General features: G+C 38.6%; 1 protein-coding gene and 1 long non-coding RNA gene across 2 annotated transcripts in view; one reads left to right on the top strand and one right to left on the bottom strand.

Annotated features, from left to right (window-relative positions):
* Positions 1–9682: 9682 nt before the first annotated feature.
* LOC102197451 (G-protein coupled receptor 26-like) lies at positions 9683–13651 on the bottom strand. The gene is made up of 3 exons (XM_005727419.1): positions 12548–13651; positions 11900–12013; positions 9683–11234 (listed from the first exon to the last, which is right to left on the bottom strand). Exons 1-3 carry the CDS (start codon positions 13219–13221, stop codon positions 10958–10960), a joined length of 1065 nt encoding a protein of 354 aa, XP_005727476.1. The 5' UTR covers positions 13222–13651; the 3' UTR covers positions 9683–10957.
* Positions 13652–16045: 2394 nt separating this feature from the next.
* LOC102197253 (uncharacterized) overlaps positions 16046–21327 on the top strand; it is a 41201-nt gene continuing 35919 nt past the window's right edge. The window contains exon 1 of the long non-coding RNA XR_311577.1: positions 16046–16103. This is a non-coding gene — a long non-coding RNA (uncharacterized LOC102197253). The remainder of the gene's footprint in view (positions 16104–21327) is intronic.

Genomic DNA, 21327 nt, shown 5'->3' with positions numbered 1-21327 from the left:
AGGTCTTTCAAATGTTTTTTGAATATTGGCTGCTTTTTCACTCATTGGATGAACCGCTGTTGTGTCTTCACATAAGTGACAACTTATCTTTAGGCATTTTATTTCTAGCCTGTCAAAAAACTACAACAACAACAGGTTGTATGTAGGTTATGGAGTGATGAATCCAAAACTTGATGAATCCAAACTTTTGCTTCACATTATCATATATACTCATTATCATCAATATATATGGAGGAGGTCAAATGAGAGGTATAACAGTGAGTGTCTACAGCCATCTGGTAAACATGGTGGAGGCTCTTTCATGACTCAGGGCTGGATTTCAGCCAGTGGGGATCTTATCAAAACTGATGGAATATTAAAGCAGAAAAGTACATCTTTGATAAATAATGTAATACCTGAAAACAGTCTGATGGACAATGACTTCATGACAATGATCTTCCACACACTGCTAGTACAGTAAAAGCATACCTGTATAGAAAAGCATACAGTGAAACACTATCAGTCATGGATTGGCCTCCACAGAGCACAGACCTCAACATTATTAAAGTGGTGCGGGCTCATCTTGATAGAGAATGAGAACAAAAGGCAAAGGAAAGCTTTGAATGTCCTTCCAGAAACCTGGAGAAGTTTTCCTGAAGGCTACATAAGGAATGGAACGAAAGTGCATAAACCCTGTTTTTCCCTAAATATGTATGTTTGCAGATATTTCCATAAATCTCTTCACCAATTTCTCGTTTTCCTAACAAAACATATTGAAGAAATTAAAGGTGACTTAGTTTTTTGCACATTACTCTATTATATTTATAAGATAATTGTAGTCATGCTTAAATACAAAACATCGTTGACTTTTGGATTAAAACAGGACACAAATCGCAGTCTTCAGTACTTTAGCCCAGTTTTTCATGTGTGAAACATAAATGGCTACATCGGCTCTCACAACACTGATCGAGGCTTAGAAATTGCTCTGGATTTTAACCCGCAAAGATCCACTACAGAACTTCTGTCTCCTGTTGTGAAACTACTATTCTTTCCTGGTAAGGCAAGAGATACACATGTTACTCTACTGATACAAAGTGATATTATAATGTTGACAAGTACACAGAAGTGTGAGTGATTAAAGAAGATTCAATTAATTTGGATGTATCATGTGTGACAGGAAACGTGACGGGAATGCAAAAAATATCGTTCTGAATCACATAAAGTGAACATGTCTATTTATAAAGTCATCGACCAAGACTCTTTGTTCAGTCAAGCAAGGTCAATGTGCAACTATCATCTGTGCTGCTGCACTGCTTTATCTCTGACTCATCCTCCTCATTCGTCACAAATAATTACAGTATGCCAAACTTAAAATGCATTGATAATTGCTTTTGTAATGTGATGATGTGCTGAATGATGATTCAGATTTGTGAGAAACAAGAATCTTTGTTGTTGGTGCTATTAATAAACACAGTTATTAAAAGTGAGTTATTAGATAATAAAGGAGGAATATGAATATCTCTTTATCATGTTCCTTAATCATGTGGAAATGATTTTTACCATCATCATCAAAGTACCAAATTAAAGAAAATCCTTTCACAGAAAGATATTATAGCCTTTCAGTAGATTGCCAAATATATGCAGATTTAAAGCTTTTCTGGCAGCACCCTGCAATACTACCATAACACACGTTATGGTAGTATTTCTTGCCGGTAATCTATCAGCAGCCTGGAAATTTTTCTTTTGCCTTTTAGTGAGAAGTGTGACCACTGGACCAGGGTAAATGTATAAGAAGCTTTCATAGTTCACAGCAGGCGATGATTGCATGATGATTCCCTTTCTCTCTCAGGTTAATGTCATGCCAGCTTTTATTTGCTTTCCCTTTTAGATCCCTCTCTTTACACGTGCATCCAAACTCGCTCATACAATCACACATATCAGCTAATGGATGGCGGATGGTGTGGATGGTGCTTCTGCTGTAGAACATGTTGCACGTTCTGTGTTTGCAAGGAAATTTAACATACACTGCATATACTCCACGTGCTGGCACGTTTAGAGTCCTTCAAAAGGTTTTCACAAATTCACACCTATAGTTTTCCACTTCATTTGATGAGTGTAGTGTTCAAAATTTGAGGAAAATTGAGTATTGAGACAAAACCCATGCAGACGCTGTCCAGTGGAAGAAACCAGGAGTTTTAAAAAAATTTTAACTGTGCTGTGAGCATAGTTTCACTTGGTTCAACAAAACTTTGAACTTGTTCTTTGCACTTGTACTCAAGCTGATGTAAATAGACATAACTGCTTTGTGTCCTTTATTGATAACACCGTGCAATGAAAAGGATCTAAAGGAGTGTCCTTTCAAGATGTGGTTAAGTACTGAGCACGGAACTGGAATGCTTTTCAAATTCTTCTCAGATCACTACATTTTTGTTCCTGGATGCACTTATGTTTTCACAATGGGAAATATACAAGAAGGTCATCAGCAATTGTAGGTGCCTCTCAACCATTGTTCTCAAGTATTTTCACTCGATAGTGATTCTCCTTTTCGCAGCTTGTATGTTCATTTGACCTCTGTGAGAGAGGCTTATTCATGTGTAACCACAGTTCTCCAGAAAGTGGCTCCATTGTCTCCAGTTCTTTTCAATGCTGACGTCTCTCCGATAATGAAATGACTTGATGGATTTTCCCTAAGCCGTGGGCTCTTAGGTGTCTGAAAGAATAATTACATGGATCACTTTTGTTCGCAGTTCTACTGATAGATTCACAATCCCTCTCTTTGGGTTTTTTCTGCCTCTTATAATGGCAGCCTCCTTACATTTCTGCCGGAAATTTCCTCAGCATTTGAGGGTATTGACTGACTGGAACAAGGCTGGAAAAAGACATATATGGTCAGTGAGCGACAGTCACATCCTGTTACGTTTAAATGCCCTTCTATTTCTATTCTTCATATTGCTCCACTCAGCATTAGTGGACATATTTTTCCCTCTCGGGCCATGAATCTATCAATGCAGTATGTTATAATATAACCATTGTTGTTTTCTTCACTTCTGCTTTTGCTTTAACCTTCTGCGAGCTTTCACTCACCTCATAAAGGATAAACGTCCTCCCTGTGTCAGTTTAGATGTGCCCCTCTTTGGTCTCAATTATTGTCTGATGGGATTTTTAATGGTACCACATGTCACACTGGGTCTTTGGCACATTTTTATCACACACAACCCTCACTGCAGCTGACAGCAAGGTAATGAAAAAGGTGGAAATACCTGTCAGGCACATTTCACGGCATTGGCTCATAGCCTAAAGTTTATCTGAAGGATTTATATGACAGAAGCTAGTGATGCACTGGTGTGCTTATTAGATATTATAGAAGTACGCTGCTTTGAATGGGTATGTGACTGAAAACAACAGTTTTTCTTGCATAATTACATCAGTAGAGTGCCACTGTAGCTTGATAACAGCGTGTGACAAATTTAAAAAATGGATTTAATTAAAATTGAGACACTATCGAGTGAAATTAATGGATTTGAGTACGATGGGAGTCTGGATGCAGTGTTCTATCAGTGAAGTAGGAGGCAGCTGTCTGAATATGTGCCTTGTATACTTGGCAGGATGGGTAAACATGGGCTGCATGCTAACTCGAAACATGAAGGTCAGAAAAAGACTCGGGGAGCACAGACAGCATTTGTTGCTGTAAGCTTGTCGGCAGTTTGTTAAAACCAGACTTAACTTGTCTGACACAAAGTTTCCAGATGCAGGTGCAGTTGGGTTATAGCTGAGGTAACACCTCGATCAATTTATATTACATGCACACATTGTTAATAGGACAACCTGAATTAGTTTTACTGCAGAGTACCATCTGATATAACCCTCCTCATCGAATGGCAGTCTATATTTCATGTATTCATCCATCTGTATGCTGCAAGCTACAGTATTTACCTTTCAGCTATCAACTCATACCTTCAAAAGCCGACTCGCAAACACGGAGCTTCAAAGCTACACCTCATAACGAAATCTATTATTTCATACTGAGTTATATTTTGTTGTTAATGTAAAATATCCTAATAAATCAAAATGAAATCAATCGTTTGACAAAAAGCTGTTATGCACAAAAATCGCAAATTCACCCCAACTTTCTCCCGTTATTGTATCTCGTGATCATGAAGCAGATGGTTAGAAATGACTCAGTCTGAACACTGAAGCCACATACATCATCCTCTCATTAACTGTCAGCATTGACGCTCTCAGAGCAGCTGGCACAGTTAAAGTCACCAAAACATTACCATATCCACATGATGCCTTAAAAGTGGCCAAGCAGGAAATCACAGAGTACTGTGGAGTACTCTTTAAGAAGCAGTGATAAACACCTGGAGCAAGCATTTGTATTTAAATAGATTAGCTTTATTATTCACTTGCAAATAAAAGCTTTGTGGTTACACCTTAACCTTTCTGCTGCCTTGTCTTGAATTTTGATGAGGAATAAAAAATGTGGAGCATCTTTTACCCTCTGATCTATTTTTAAGAAGTGTAGAAGAATTCCCACCTCTGGAGCTTTCTGTTTGATTCAGGGCAACATTACTCAGCTGTGTGTGTGACTCAGACAAGAAGAAGCTGCAGGAGAAAGAGGAAGTACTTGAAGTGAGGTCTCATGTTTCCTTTATCATACATGTGCATGAGTCTTTTGTTCCCTCCTGTCTTTTCCTGTTAACATTTAGAAATGCACAGATCTGAAAGAAGCATATATCTCTTCAATACATGCATGTTTAATTGATTGCACAGTGAATGCACCGTGAAACTCTTTGATTATTCTGAGGATGGTGCCGGTAGTGTAGTTCTCAAAGCTGGACAACAGTCAAGGTTTGCATAAAGACCAGATGGGGTTACAGTAGGTTCATTAGTGCTTTTATTGCTTTGACTCTGGAACAATGTGGTTCTCACGTTGTACCGTGTGCTAGCAAGATAATGTCTGTACTTCTTAATTAGAGCTTGTGTGCAGCACATGAAAATCATACCACAAATGCCCTTTGAAAGAAGTCTTAATAACAATATCTTATAGCTACAATAACACTTTTGTGGGGATTGCATTAGCAGATGTTTTTGTCTGAAGTCATGGAAAATTTGTTTTTTGATATCATTCTTTTCAACAAATGCAACAAAACAAACAAAAAACTTTTTTGTTTAACTTTTTTCTAAACAAAAACATTTAAAATATTGCATGTTTTTACGAACACTGTTTCTCAGGAGACCATAAGCCTAAAACTGGATAAGTGACTAAGAGAGGAGATGGATGGATGGATAGATGGAGTGATATGATTTAGTGATGTAGAGCCATTCCAGAACAACGGGAAATCTGAGTGAATAAAATTACCCTAAATTAATGTGTTTTCCCAGTAAAATAAATTGACCAATTTTCCGATATCATCATGATGACTTTTATTTAAACAAATAAATAAATAAAACTTGATCCTTTTGTGTTTATGATTATTGAAAATTGAACTATTTGATGGCTTGCCAATGTATTACACAGGATGACTGGTCTCGAGAGGATGAATGCCACTGACTCCTGTGGTTATACAGCACAATCACTAGTCTGAGTTGACATTTGTGCTTCAGAATGAAATGTCTATTTTGGTCTCTATTGGATGGATTACAATTCAATTTAAGGTAGACAGATATGGTCTCTGTTGGATTTGGTGACTATGTCACCCCTCCCACTGTCTCCGAGGTGGTCCTGGCCTACTCTTGATGATGACTGGTTGACCAGGTAGGGTTATAAGCCACTGCAGTTATCCTGGGGCTTCCAGGTTGTAAAAGCTGGCCTAGATGAATTGCTGTCTGTCTAGTTCACTCAACCTTTTTGGTGTTTGTGGTGGTTTATGTTTGATAAATTATCTTTTAATGAAAAATAACATCTTGTGTGGATTTGTTTATTTTCACACAGGATTTCACAGGACTTTGGAATCCTGTGAAAAACTAAGTACTCCACATAATACAATAACATGTAGAACCACTTGTAGCAATAACTTGAAGCCACTGCGTTACTTTATCAGTCTGTCGTATTGTCGTGGAGGAGTTTTTTCTTTACAACATTACTTCAGTTCATGGAGGTTTGCAGGCATTTGTTTATGAACAGCTTTCTGAAAGTCCTGGCATTTCAATCAGCTGACGTCTGCACTTTGATTGTGCCGCTGCAGCACATTGAGTCTTTTCTCCTTCAGCTATTCTGTGTGTTTGGGATCATTGTCCCATTGCATGACACAGTTTCAGCTAAGCTTTAGGTGTTGGACAGATGGCCTCACATTTGACTCCAGCATATTTTGCTACTCATGGCAAAACATGTATGTCATAGACATGCTGGTCCACCTCATTCAATTCACCCTTTACTAGCTTAATCGTTTCTGCTTTTTAAGGACTCTGGGATGCACTTTTTATGTTTTTTGCTCACTACCGACGTCTTGGCTTTAAATATATTACCTCTGTCTGCTGGTCTCTTCTAGATGCGTCTCCATTTCATGTTTTGGAGAGGCAAAGTGTGAAATGGACACGAGGAACGGGCATGTCTATAACGCGTTTTGCTGTGATACTGGGTTGTCAGGTCATACCCCAAACATCACCCCTCCACCACTGCCTGACAGTTGGTAGGAAGTGTTTGTGCTGATTTGCTGACACGGTGCTGTGCATTAAGCAACATTGTCCCAGAAATTATGTCTTTGTTCAGATGCAACTTTGAAAAGCTAGGCAACGCTGGCATGTTCTTTTAGGAGAGATGAGATTTTCTCCAGCCCTTCCAAACAAGCCTTGCTGGTTCAGCCTTTTTCTGTTATACTGTCATTAAATTTAACCTGCAAACTAAGATCTGACCCAAATGTAGACGTGGGCTTTTTGTAGTTTCTCTGAGTATTGTCTGACCTTTGGGCTAGTCTGCTGGGATGTCCACTCCTGGGAAAATTGTAGTACTGTGTTAACACACACCAAGATGCTCCACACTAACAAAATGCCAAAACTAGTGGTCACACTTACTGATAATCAGTTACTTAAGTGCATTTAATTAGCAGGACCTAGCTGCTACTGACCCTCAGTTACTGCTCAGTAATGATGCTCTTTATTTTTCATGGGACTACGAATAAAACTTTCTTTTTCACATGATTGCAGCTTGAGCCAGTTTGTGAAAGTGACCTCTTTGACCACTCATCTTAAATCATTTTTTTATAGTTTAAATTTGTCTCATTTTGGAAAAGCAAGTGGGCATCAGTATTCAGTTAATGCTCAAAATATGCAGATACATAAACAGATATTGGCATGTCCATAAGCAGTAGAATCAATGTTTACATGCTGAACAGATGGCTGGAGCATAACAGACTTGTAATGCTATTAATTTAATATTTGCTTGACATTTTTGCTGCAGACGTGAACACGCAGTGTGGACTTTGTCCTTATGGTGAGTTATCCATGGTATCAAAACAAATAACTCTTGCTGCTCATTAATTTTATCATGTGAAAAGCTTTCTAATCAGATTTTTTTTTAATTTTTAAATTTTGAATTATTGCCTTTATAAATTTGTGGAATGTTAAAATTAACCACGAAGTCCTTGAAGATACTGAAAACAGTAGCATGAGGTTTTCGCTTGAAGGCAGTGATACTCTTTGAACGTTTCTGTAGTGGTTTGGGGGACAAAAAATATAAATAAATAAATAAAAAACCCAGGGGAAAAAAACAAAACAAATGTGGCATTCCTGGACAAAAATAGATGGTCTTTTTATTACATCTATGAGCAGGGCAGGCTGTTTGCTTAAGGGCATGGGGAAAACTTTGACATTTAAGACCAACATTCCCATGATTCACATTATGTGGTTTGTCTGGTAGATTTACTGGAAGAGATTAGGATAAACTGCTATATAAGGAATACTTGGAGATTAAAGACAAAGAAAACTAGAGAATAGAGGCCTAGTGAGACAAGGGGACATAATAGAAAGTCATGCCTTCATTATCATCATTATCTGCTGTTTTCCTCGGATATGTCATGTTTAAACATCTGCGGATACTGTATGTAAACCCTTCTATGTGCTTCTGCAATTAATGAGCAGATCAGAGGGAGCTCACGGTGAAAGATTGTCTAACAGAAATTAAAAAGATGAGTCAGTTACGTTTTCTCAGTGTGTGCACGGTGATTCTTTTCTTATTCAGCTCGCTGTAGCTGCTGCTGATTAAAAGAGGTTGGAGCACATGGGTGACTCCAGCTACTGTGGCAGTCTTGCACAAATTTGACAGCCAATTTATTTTGCTACAGTCTTTTAAAACACCCGTGTGAAATGCCACATTTAGTGGCTCTTTAGCTCTAAAACTTCATCACTGCATATTTTCAGGAATTTAGAGGTCTGGCATGTTTGCATGCTTTTATGAGTTATTAATATTTTGTTTATGAGCTTTGTCCTTTATGATAAATTTGCACACACATACTGTATTCTGTGTAATCTCCTGCAATCTACTTCTACTTTACTATTGTGGTATGATGACCTGTTATAGCTTGTTCAATAAACTCAGACAACACTGTAAAGACGGTGACTGCACTAACATTTTAAATTGAGCTTGATCAGTTTAAGAGACCTGACATAATCTGATCAGGAAGTCAAATTTGTACAGCGTTTAAAGCTCACATAAAACCATAAATCCTTTGATACTGAACTGAATTTTTACCTCACATGGTCGTAAATGGTTTTTTTTACACGAACACCTTTTACTTTGTCGGAGTGGGAGAACTGTAGCGAGCGCCACTCCTTCGTCGTGCCCTGACACTCGGGTCGCATGAAGTCATCCAGCAAACTCATGTTCTCCTTCTTCCTCCTCTGCTTTCTTGTCCATCCCACGCACAGTGACTTAATCGCTAGGTCTGTACACAGCATTTCGTGTATGGCAGGTTTGTGTCTGCCACTACACTACCCACTCACTAAATCTCCCAGGGAGATGTGGTATGCACACACCTCCAGACTGGGGCTCCTTCCAAACTCACTGAATACTTTCAGCTAATTGCCCTCGCTTGGTGTGCTTCACAGTGATATGGTCAGCTCATCTTTTGCCCTTTTGGTGAATAATTCAATTTACTGGGGGCAGTTTTGTCTTATGACAAGACATGATTGTTTCAAATTTTTTGATTCAATTTGTTTTGCATTGGATTTAAGTAGGATAGATGACACAGATGGAAGGGACCTTTGAAAACTGCCACAGCATTTGGCGAGATAATGCCTACCTCCATCCTTTTTTGTGGCTTCTTTTATTCTTTTCCCACTCCTTCTAGAAGCTCTGCAATTAAGAAAGCCTTTAACTTTCAATCCTGATGCTTTTGTATAAAGTCTTTGTTCTGCTGCCACATCAACAGCAGCAGTAGTGGGAGGGACCCTTAAATGATTTTTCGGGTTAATTATTATTTCTCCATGACTTAATCATCGTGGGAGAATAAAGGTGTTGGAAGATTGGTGCTATAGTAAAGCATTGTTCAAGATCAGATTTGCTGAATTCTCTATGCATCATCTCAATAAAAATACAGATGATAAATGTTTAAGAAGACAGCTTGGCACAGTTTCAAATGTCAAAATGCACAGCATTTATTGTAATATCATCACAAACGTATTAGCAAAATTCAGACACAGTTTTGACAAAAATAAATAGATTTTTTTTTTTTTGCCTTTTAAAGGCTTCATACTGTCACAGTAAAGTAAAAACACAACATCCTGATTAGTCAGTGTTGTCTTACAACACAGATATCGCACAGCCACTCATATGACATGAGCTCAAATGTTAATTACACATTACTGAATAGCTGCTACCACATTCAATAACATTTCACCTTGTGCTGCCTTACGCAACCAAATAACGAGGTTGTATTACAAAATAAACGTTACTTACAAAACGGACTACTTAACAGGATTAAAATCACACACTTTACCATAACACAACCATTGAGAAAAGTGTTCCCTCTGTTGAGTTGTGATTCAATCAGAGACTTCATAGGCACTTTAGAAGTCAGGCCTCACAGTTATACTGTACAGTATTTTCAATAAAACTATCAGTGTGGTGCAACACAACTTTAAAATATCATCTGCTTTAAATGATTCCATGAACACATGAAGTATTTAATCCAGCTTTCTTCATCATGAGTGAGGTCAGAGGTTATGCTTGAATTTCAGTCAAGACATGCAGCCATTCGCTTTAGGTGGAACACAACACTTTGAGCATCTTTTTCCAAACAATATAACTTATAAATACATCGATTTGAGGTAATCAGATACTTCTGTTCCTTCGTTCTGCATTTTGGAGATGGGGCGGCAGTCTTGTTCACGTGCGCTGCAGTTTGTGCCTTTGAAACAGTCACTAGATTACCATGCCACAGCAGTCTAGGTATTTCACACAAATTTACCAGAATGCTACAAAGCTATATCACGAAAAACAGGTCCAAGACCTTTGCAGAAAAAGATGTACACTTGTATTAAATCCTCAATGCCATTAAAGTCTACAAACATAGCTGGCCTACATCCCCCCCCCCCTCCCCACAATAAACCTACTCTATTGAGAGTTAACAAATAATAATTGAAAAACACATCTACAGTAAGTAGCACTGTGTGACATGCTTCTTGTAATCACGAACATGGGTATCTGCTGTAAATAAAGAGATGTCACTGTCAATAACGGTCAATGCATTTTTGCATTCAGGAATACAGATGCGAAAAAAGCAGCACAATCTGAGCATTTAGCTATCTAAGTCAGAAACGGTGGCAAATTAATAAAGTATGGAGATGCGGAGTAACACATTGCTGGTTTTGGTCTTTTCATTGAATTTGTTCACAATAAAAAGTACAAAATATCTTGTCCCTTAACAAGTAATTACATGAGAAACGTTTGATATTATAATATCACTTTTTATGTTATCTCAAACTCAGAAGAAAATGTCAGCATCCAAGATCAACACTTCAGCTGTCACTGTGTTGACATTCACTGGCCGAGGGGTTTTTCGGTCGGTGGTTGGACATTGTTGGTTGCATTGGAGGAGTTGTCACTTCTCCTTGCATTGTTCTCTATCCTGAGTGAGGAGGAGTTGAACGTGCTCCTCTTGAGGACTTTGTTTGCCAGAAGGCTGCAGGTCTTCCTGTACTGGTGACGCAACAGTGAGTAGACAAATGGGTCGCTTGCTGCCTTGGTGTAGGCCAAGCATTTGGACAGCACACCCCAGTGAGAGTTTATGGGTCCTGGGATGAAAAGCTCTACAATTCTACCTCAAACAGAGAAAACATGGGAAGAAAAGTCACATACAATTGATGGACAAAGTGCAGCTTCTTACATGAGTGAAATGGAAGAAATCTACAACACTTAATGAATCTCCACCAGTGCCTCAGTACTGTGAAAATGTCATCACTTCATTTCACTTCACTGAAATGTCATCACTATGTTCGGGGAATCTGAACAGATGGCTGTGGCTTTTGTGGATTCTCAAGTTCTTGCAAATGATGATTTCTTTTTAAATTCCTATTACATCAAAATAAAGGCTGGACAAACCAGCAAGAGCATTTTTTTTGCACTTGTTATTAACCGCAAGTGCAAACAGTGAGTGCACGTTATACTGTAAAGAATTAAGTAAAGATGTAGTAGCTTAAATATTTAAAATATTATCTTACACATACAGTAGTTACCACCATCTGTATTGCTGTACTTGATAAGCTTTTGATCATTAGCTGTAGTCCAATATCTCCTTGATGCCAGTTGTTAAAAATTTATTTTTAATCTTTTGATTCAAAATGAAGAAAAATGTACGAAACCTTCACATCTTCTGGTGACAGTATGGTGGTAAATATCTCTCACAAACATGGATTCTGCTCCCACCCACACACACACACATACACATCCACAAACCATGCAGCATTATACATCGCTCCTCACCTTGTAATGACATAAGGCGTGAAGCACACCATAAATGTGCCGATGAATGTACTGATTTTTTTGGTGGCCCTCTGCCTCCTCCGCTTCTGTTCATCCAAGCATTTCTGGCGTACACTGTCAAAGCACACAGGTAAGATTATCTCCCTTGTATGCATTACCAGAGACATGCAAACATAATTAAGCAGTCAAAATAGAAGACATATGAGGCAGACTTGAAGAGAACAGTACACTGTGCACTGTTATCTAAGACAATTACATCAGGGATTCTCACACTACAGAGATAAAAAGAAAATATACAAAGAGAGAGCATTTCAATTCTGTTACTAGGAATCAAATGTGGTTATTTTATTCAATCAAATGTCCAACATTTGATTACAAATTTTGATAGACATTATCAATATGATGGACAGCTTTATAACAGCTAGTGAATCTGTAAAGATTCTGTTTGATTTAAATAAATGCACTAAATAAAGGTTTTCTTATATAATCACAATTTGCTGACAGAATGATTTAACCTCCAAAGTATCCAAATGATTGTTTGACACACTGGATAACATAAATAACAATGGGTGGAAATGTTTTATTAAAAGACACATGTATTAAAAGGACAGGTGGATTAGAGCGAATGCATCTCTAATGCTTGTTTACCTGGGGTGGATATCCACAAGCAGCACCAGTGTCTGCATAGTGATGACGTCGATGCGTTTACAGTGAAACCTCGCAACTTTGAGAACTTTGAGATACGTTACACACAGCACGATCAGCGTGAGAAGGAAAGTGAGAGAGTGCAAAACCACGGTGAAAATGATGAACTGCGTCCCGGCTCCCTTCGCTCTCACACTGCACAGCGTGCACGATGCGTAAAGGTGGTTGTAGCCGACCCAGGAACGGCAGGTAGCCACCGTGGAGAAGCAAAGTGAATGTATCCACGTGTATCCTAGAGCTATCACTGCATCCCGGTGCCGTATTCTTGAGTGGTAGCTCAGCGGGAAAACCACCGCCACCCATCTATCGATGCTAAGAGCTGCCATGGTCAACATGGAGTTTGTGGTGAGAAAAGTGTCGAGGAAACCCACAATTTGACAGAAACCGCTGCCCCCGGGGTGGCCCGTGGTGATGAGCCCGATCAGAGTTAGTGGCATGTTGGACACGCTCAGCAACAGGTTGCAAAACGTCAAATTGAGAATAAAAAGGCCGGGTACCTGTTTGCGGATCTCTGGATTGTACATAAAGCAGATCAGCACCACAACGTTGGACAGCAGCGACACGACAATAATCCCCAAAACCAGCACAGAGGCAACTATGTCCGCTGCGTCCATCATGCTTCCTCTCAGAAACCCAGACTTTTGAAAAGTGCATCCATAGTCCTGATGCGAGCTGTCATCGTGAGTTGTGGACACAACGTATATGAGTCCAACAGATGAACATGCTGCTTACCCTCACCGGTATACGAACGTCTTCATTACACGAAGCTACTCTTCCAGCAGCGTCGAAGATGGGGTTGTGGGAAATTCGCACAGAGACCGCTCACCTTGTTACTGTGGGGGAATTTAGAAGTCTTCTTTACTGGAATGGGGTCACAGTAGGAGGCTGGTTCTCTTGCGGCGCTGCGGTAGTTTTTTCAGTGGTCATGTCACTGGTCTCACACATCGGGGGTTCCTGCTGCGCAATTGCGCACTGACATGATGGACGGCTTTTTTTAAGGACAAAAAGTGCTTAAAGCAGTCGCTGTGTTTGAGCACTTACAGTCTATTGTCTTTTACTGCCAGCGTCTGAAGCACGCTGGTGCACTCGTTCAAAAATAGCTTTTTAGTGTAAAAATAGAAGTGCGACGCACGATTACGTGGCTGGTGGTAATGCTGATGTCATAAGCGTCACGTTGAAATCTGGAGTTTGGTAATGAAATGTTTTTGTGGGGTTTGGGGAAAAAATAGAAGCTTTAAAATATTTAAATAGCTAATTGAATGTTTTGCAAGTCAGTGTGACGAGATTAAATGGCAACACTATCATCACTTTATTAACATTTCACAGCAGATACACTTTTGCCCAGAGCTCAGAAATCGTTGCGAGAACTGAGTTACCGGAGCAGTAACAGCCCAGTGTTCAAAGCTTTACGTGGTGCTTTAATTGGACGCAGTGCAGCTGGATTACATCCAGGGTATTAGTCCACAGTGCAGCAGTACCACCGCCTCTGGCACAAAACAGAACCGCGTGCATCCCCCAGCCCTGCAAAGGAAGGCACACTGTTAGAGATACTGTGTTTTCAATAGATCAGCAGTGTGTGTATGTGTGTGTAGTGTGTGGTTAAAGATCTTGAATTAGAAGACATTTCGGTTCCTTCCTGTCTTCTTTACAAGATTGTTCAAGGTATATTTAAGCTTTACAATTAGAAGTTCTGAAGTTCAGCCTTTAAAATGGTGATTTGGAAGTAAGGGAATAGTGAATTTATGATGTACTGTATACATCATTTGCCATCTTTGTGAATTAAAAAATAGTCTTGTTTGAGTTCAGAAAAGCACATAGGTATTAAAATATAGAAAATATGACCCACATAAATGCTTTCTTGTTTATCAATGGTTGTAAATAATGGCAACATTTTTACATAAAGGTAGATCAAATTGATTTCAGTGAAGATTTAGAGGTTTCAAAAAAATACAAAGGAAATACAAATGTGAAAAAGTGCACAGTAGAGTTCTGCTTAGTACCTATATTATGCTGATAACAGTGCACTATAGGTCTGTACAGATATCCTTCACTACCCATACATTTGAAATATTATTTTACTTTATCGCTGTCCCTCACTATCACTAATATATGTGTGATCGTTCTTTTTTATCTATCCAAAGTAGTTCAAATGCAACATGATGCCTACTTTTGAATGCAGAAAGTTCAGCTTCAGACATACAACAAAGAATTAAATATTCATGCAGTGTCCTCTTTTCATTTCAGTTAACAGCCAAACGAAAAAAAAGGAAAGAAAAGATAATGACATGTTTAGGCTACAGCAGTCTTTGCAGTGAAGCACAAAGTTAATGGCTCTACAGATTTACCCTATTATGTGAAAATGTTCACACTGAATAATATGGTACAAGGCTGACAACTGTGCAGAGCACTGAAAGGGAAAATATGGTGTATTCTTTACAAATCACTAAGTGTAACTAGATCAGACTAATGAAAGTGGTGAATAATGAGTTGCAGTGATTATATGTTGTATGTGTTTTGATACATGCTAAATCTTATGTCAAGGGTGAATCAGGGAGGTCAGACAACGAGAACATTTAACATCTTTGTCATGCTGCAGTTACTGTGTTGTATTAAATTGCTGTTACAGTCTGAAAAAAAAAACCCCAATCTCACACTACAAACCTGTAGACTGTTCATGTGACAAATGTAATTTGTGACCATCGCATCAATATTAGTCATATAGCAGTTTCTATTTTCACATATCCTTTAAATACACAGTATAGAGTCATTAACCACTGTCGCCATCCACCACACATGTGAGCTCTTTGAACATTTCAATTAACCTGTTCAGTGAGACCGGCACAGTAAAGGTGCAAATTAAAATTACTAATTTCCACAAAAATCATTTAACTCAGATTAGCTTCAGGGCCAAAATTAAAAGCTTGGATTTGATGTATGGTGTTTAATTGAAAAAGATTTCCCCACTGTCCAGCTACAAGGTGAGAAGCCAGTCTATTTGCTAGAACAGTGGTCACATGTGCAGCTGTCTAGCCATCTTATAAATTAAAGGTAATGACAAATATCTAGCAGGGCACTGATTTTTTAATTAATACCACAGAGAGAGAAGTTTTTAACTTTTTCATACAGGAGCAGATGGTAAGTCCACAAAGAACATCAATTCTCCCTGGTGCTCCCAAAGCCAAGATAAAGTCCAACTTCATTTTCTTACACAGACTGAGTTAATGAGGTGAGAGTTTACAGCTCCAAATGGCCATACAAAGAATCACCCAATGGTCTCTGCAGACACTAGAAGTCAGAAGTAATTTCTAAAACCTTTGATTTAGTTCAATTTTCTTCATTTGTGTTCAGACTGACCAAAAAAACACAAAGGATTAAATCCATGCTTTCATTTTGTTTCTGTTTGAAAATACCTTTCTCTGGCGCCATCCAATGGTAGGAATAGAAAAAGACACCACGACCAGACAGCGTGAACACAAGATGAGCGTGCTTCAAGCAACAGGTAGATGGCTGTGTGTGTTAAATCATTTTAAATCTGCTGTAATACACAAACAAACATTAAAGCAGCACAACTGAAACAAAAGTCGCTCTTGTGTTGACAAAGTGCTTCACAATGTTTGGCTCTTCCTTGCTGGCGTGTTCAGCCGCATTAATGCAGGTGTCTTCATTCATGCTAAGGTCGCATTTGACCTGATAATAATAATGCCCCTGGTTTCGGAAGGCTTGGTTAATCATTGAGTAATATGCTAACGCACACCAGAAGTTTTCTCGTGTTTGCTGCCGATATCTGTCTCTAAGGTCTTTTCAAATGAGTCGTTTAAGTGTCTGTTGCTGTTTAGATGCAGTTTGTGATTGGTTAATGGCTTTGCTATGTTTTCAGGCGATGTGGTGCCTGTTCAGTTGTTGTGTGCGCATTCAAACTGTGTGATTGTTGCTATCCACAGTGGTCAATTGTTATCTTCTTTTAAATATTCGCTTTTGCATCCTGCTTGATCGCTAGATTTATATATTTATATAATATTACTGTTTTTAGAGATTAATATAAGGATTAGGCCTGGTTGCAAATACCGTGTTTGGTTCTGAATGTGTCGCTCTCATGAACTTACATTAGTATTTTGGACATGTATGCCTTCTCACCCAGTATTATTGAGTTCCATCTCGGATGAGAGGGGCTTGCTGGCATTCAAATCACAGTCTGGAGTTCATCCACATAGGTTGGATGCATCACAGTGTAGAATATTAATTTTGAATTTGAATAAGGTCAGTATCCAGCGACAGCAAGCTTAATGCCACATGGGACACCGTGATTTAAGCCTGTTCTCATCAATTTACGTTCTCTGCAGGCGGCCTTGTTTGTTTTCGTGTAGTTATATGAATCGACTAATTAAAACTGACTGTGCCATTGGTTTGTCTGCTTAGCTGGACATCTCCTGTGTCCATCTGCACAGTTACTGCTTCGTCACACCGAACATGCTACTGGCTAAAGGAAAAAAAAATTGATGACCTTTAAAGGAGAATCATAACATTTCCCATCTCTGTATATTTTTAGGTCAGTTACTCAGTACACCTGTGCTCCCTCTCAGTGTGCTGCCTTCTTCAGATGTTGGATTGCTTTCATGTTGAATTTACACTTCATGCAAAGCTCTGGTTTTAATATTGGCTAAACCTCAAATGGCTGGTTGTTTCTTGGCTGTACATAAATTGTTGCAGCCATTCCAGGCCCCGTTAATCATACCCATCGCCCATCTGCTTTGATGTCCTTTCTCTGGTAATGAGTGTAACATCGCTGTACACAGCCGCGACAGTAAGCAGCTTCCACTAGCCTTTTTAAATGAAGTGCTGGGTAAGTTTTAATGAGATGTCACGATGGTACATGTCAGGACCTTCATAATCTGGACATATGAGGCTTTGCTTTATCCTTCTGGTCTCTCCTAGCACCTACAACTGTGTGTGTGTGTGTTTGCTCGCTCCTAACCTTCAGTTCTTATGGCAATTAAAAATTGCCAGAAAAAAATGCCTGACTGCAGCCCGAACTGGCTCTTTTGTATTTTCAGGCTGTCTTTTGTTCTTCTTCTCTGTTTGGAGCCATATCACCTTTTTTTAAGCACAGTTTCATTTCCACATAAATTGCCAAACTGCTAGACAATGTCATGGTTCATCCTTTTGACAGAGAAGTGCACAATTACATTTCTGCATTTTAGGTGATGTCTTAAGTTCAATACTATAAGTTCAATATTCTGACTTGATAATTCACATAGCAATAGAAGTAAAGGGTTAAAGTGGGGATATGTTTTTCTCTTTTTTTAGCTGCAGAAAGCTGCAACAGAAAACATACAAATGAATATAACCTTGAGAATATTTCAGTTCAGGATGCTCAGACAGTTAATGTAAACTCATTTTCTTTGTTTGCCTCTCTGACCATAAAAGCTATTTTTGTTTAATAGCTGAACAATGTGGTTCCTGAAACATATTAAACTCAATTATTTTAAATAATGATGTGGAGGATTGGAAATGTCGGCGTTCACATTAACAGTAAAGTGGGGTTTGTTTAAAACAAAAGCCACCTCTGTTTTCTGAGACGACTGAGGTGCTTTAACATCTGTTTGCTCGGGATGTTTTATGAGGTTGTGGTTGCCAGCGCCATCCTCTATGTAGTGATGTGCTACGGCAGCAGACTGAGCGCAGCGGATTACAACAGACTCAATAAACGGATTTACAAGGCCAGTAATGCTGTGGGTGTGGAGCCTGGCTTTCTGACAGAGGTTTCAGAAAAGAGGATGCTGTCGAAGTTATGGTCAGAATTGGACAATCCTTCACATCCTCTCCATTTTGTGCTGAACAACAACAGGAGCATGTTCAGCAAAAACTCCTTCCACCGCAATATGTCGGAGGAAAACATTTTTCAGTTTTCAACCTAAATTTTCATTTGGATTGATTGTTTGTCATTGCGATGTCACTATATCTACTTCTATGGGTAGAGCGAGAGAAGTGTCCATGATAGGAGTGCACACCTTTTCATTTACCATTAAGGCTGCTCTACTGGTCCTTTCATATCGTAAGCACCACAGTATGATAAATGACTGTGGATACATTTGTTTGCTTTCATTAGATGCTCATCTTTATGTTTCATTGGGATGGCATCAGACAAAAGTTCCATTGTCATCTCTGCGCCCATTCCAGATCATCCACAGTACATAATTGCTTCTCTTTAGCTCTACAAGATTTCCGACAATGCTTTGACAGAAATTGAGTGCTGTCTCTGTTTCTTCTCTTTTGTTTTCCTTTTTTGCTCATTTCCTATTTTCAGGGAATCATGTTTAATTTTCTTTTTTTGTATTTCCTGTTTAACTAATCAATATCTTTTGTCCCACCTATGATGGATTTCACTTTTAAACAAGATGTAAAATCCTTTCCATTGTGTCAACTCGTATATCTCTTGTTGAGACCACAGTTCCCTTCAATCAGCCAGGTCCTGTTTAATAAGGACTGCAAACTGCTCTGTTTTTAGCTGCAGACTGTTTGGATATTTAGATTTGTGCAGTTATTTGTCTTAGAAATGCAGGCTTTTTAGTGTTGTTTTTCATCAACATCAAATGATTTCATAATTTCATCCTCTACTTGATCTGGAAAAAATGTAGCATTAATGACATAAATCTGAATTTTCAACCAAAATAAACAAAAATACATTTGTGTCAAATCAGCTGAATGAACGTCCTCCAGGTGTGTTGATTTCATATTTGTTTTGTCAGAGGCTGTACTTCACCTTTGTTTAAACCTACAGCATTGTATGTGGAGGATGCGTCCCCTTGTGGTAAAAGAGGAAAGTAGGATTGTTGCCATCTCCTGTGATAAGAAGCTACTGTTGTCATACAGCAGTAGCATCACGCCCAACCTGATGTGGGTGGATGGATGTGCTGATCTGTCAGTCACCTGCTCCTCCCTAACAGTTAAGATTGCTGTAGTTACAAAAGCAACACTTGCACAGGCTCAAGCTTATGTTGCTGGAATATTTGCTAGGAATTCATTGTAACATTAACACTGGACATCTTTTCACCTAAAGCATAGAGATTCTGTTAATCTGCTTTCTGGTGCAGTGCTTCCCTCTACTGATTAAGAAATGGTAAGAAGGGAATGACTGTTATTCAAATACAAGAGTAACCGTGTGACAATATTCTTGCTACAAATAAAATTTACATTGTCAATTCTGAATAATTCATTAAAACTTTTTTTTAAAATTATATTAATGTGACTATTGGTACATTTTCTTAATAGTTTTAGTTATTAAATTACATTGCATACAATTATGAGAAGATTACTCAGTTTTATCTTTTTATATTAATGGGAGCAGATACAGGAAGGGAGAGGGGGAATCGATTCCCTGGAGCACCTTTGAGTCTTCTGGTGATGTCCTTTTTTGTCCAGAGGAGGGTGCTCTCGGCTCTGTTGACGCTCTAAAGGCTGAACCTGGTGGAGGTGAGCTAGTGCAGTGGGTGCTGTCTGAGCTGTCAACACTCATTAGTGCTGTCTCATTAAAGTAATGTCAGTGGCACTCCATTAGCAGTAAAATGAACAGCTGCCCTGCCTTGAGGCCAAGTCAACAAGTGAACTTTGTGAGTCCGTGCAGCCTGCAGGTCAACCTCCTTTTAAGTAGGAGGAGAGAACAAACTGTTATTTGTTTTGGTTTTTAAATTAGTCTGCAAAGCTGTTTTTAGGTCAAATTGTAGAATGTGGTTTCAGAATAGGATCAGGGATAGCTCAAAATTTAGGTAGTCACTGATATTTGAAATTTTGCAGGATGTATGCAGATTTTGGAGATGCATTTGCAGTCATGGCTTGTTTAACACAGAAACATTGTAGGTGTCTGTTTTTCTGCAGACAGGTCAATAACAAAACATGATGATATAAAATTTAGAGATCTCAGTAAGACATGGGGAATCTGGCCATAGGATCAAGACTGAGAGACACGGGAAATTGTACCTTTGCTGTTGTGGCCCTAAAAGCTCTCCAGTAAGCTTTCCTCTGCATATTAGACTCACTTCTCCACTGCCCTTTTTAAAAAAAGGTATTCCACTTTTAAGATACATCTTTATTTATACAGTTTTAACACTGTGTGAATATAGCTTTTGTTTTTGTTGCTGTTTAATTCGTATTGCTCTCGTCGCTTAATATCCTTTTTTTTTAAATTGGTGTTTTTAATACTCTGTTTTTCTGCTTTGTACAGCCTTGTTTGGTTTTGAACACACCGTCTTCATCATTTTGAATTGATAAAATAAACAATTGAATGGGGAAATGGGGTCCAGAGATTAATTATCTCTTGAGTATTTTGTTAATTTTATGATTTAATAATTGTGTCGATCATAGAAGACCACAGGCAACTGACTCAGAACTTTTTATACATCAATGTGTTCAAAAATTTCATGTTGTGACACCAGAGGGTGAAGTTACCCCTTCACTTTGATGTAATGACTGTGTAAACATTAGATTTTGGGGCATTAATATAGTATTTATTCATGAGACATCAATATATGTGTGATTTGTTTTCTGTCAGTTGTCAGTTAAAGATGTTTATTAAAATGATGATACTTGTCTCATTACTGTTGTAGCCCATTCATGGAGTTGCAGCAGCTCAGAGATTTTGCCATGTTTTTATGTCTTCCTAGTAATGACAGTAGGTTTGTAATTCAAGTTTCAATGTTCTTCGTTTTACTTAGCCCACTTTTTTTTTT

The sequence above is a fragment of the Pundamilia nyererei genome, unplaced genomic scaffold (genome assembly GCF_000239375.1).
Source record: "Pundamilia nyererei isolate P.nyererei 1_Seehausen unplaced genomic scaffold, PunNye1.0 scaffold00024, whole genome shotgun sequence".
Taxonomy (NCBI): domain Eukaryota; kingdom Metazoa; phylum Chordata; class Actinopteri; order Cichliformes; family Cichlidae; genus Pundamilia; species Pundamilia nyererei.
The sequence above is the reverse complement of the archived record's forward strand: the minus strand, read 5'-3'. Positions and strand labels throughout refer to the sequence as shown.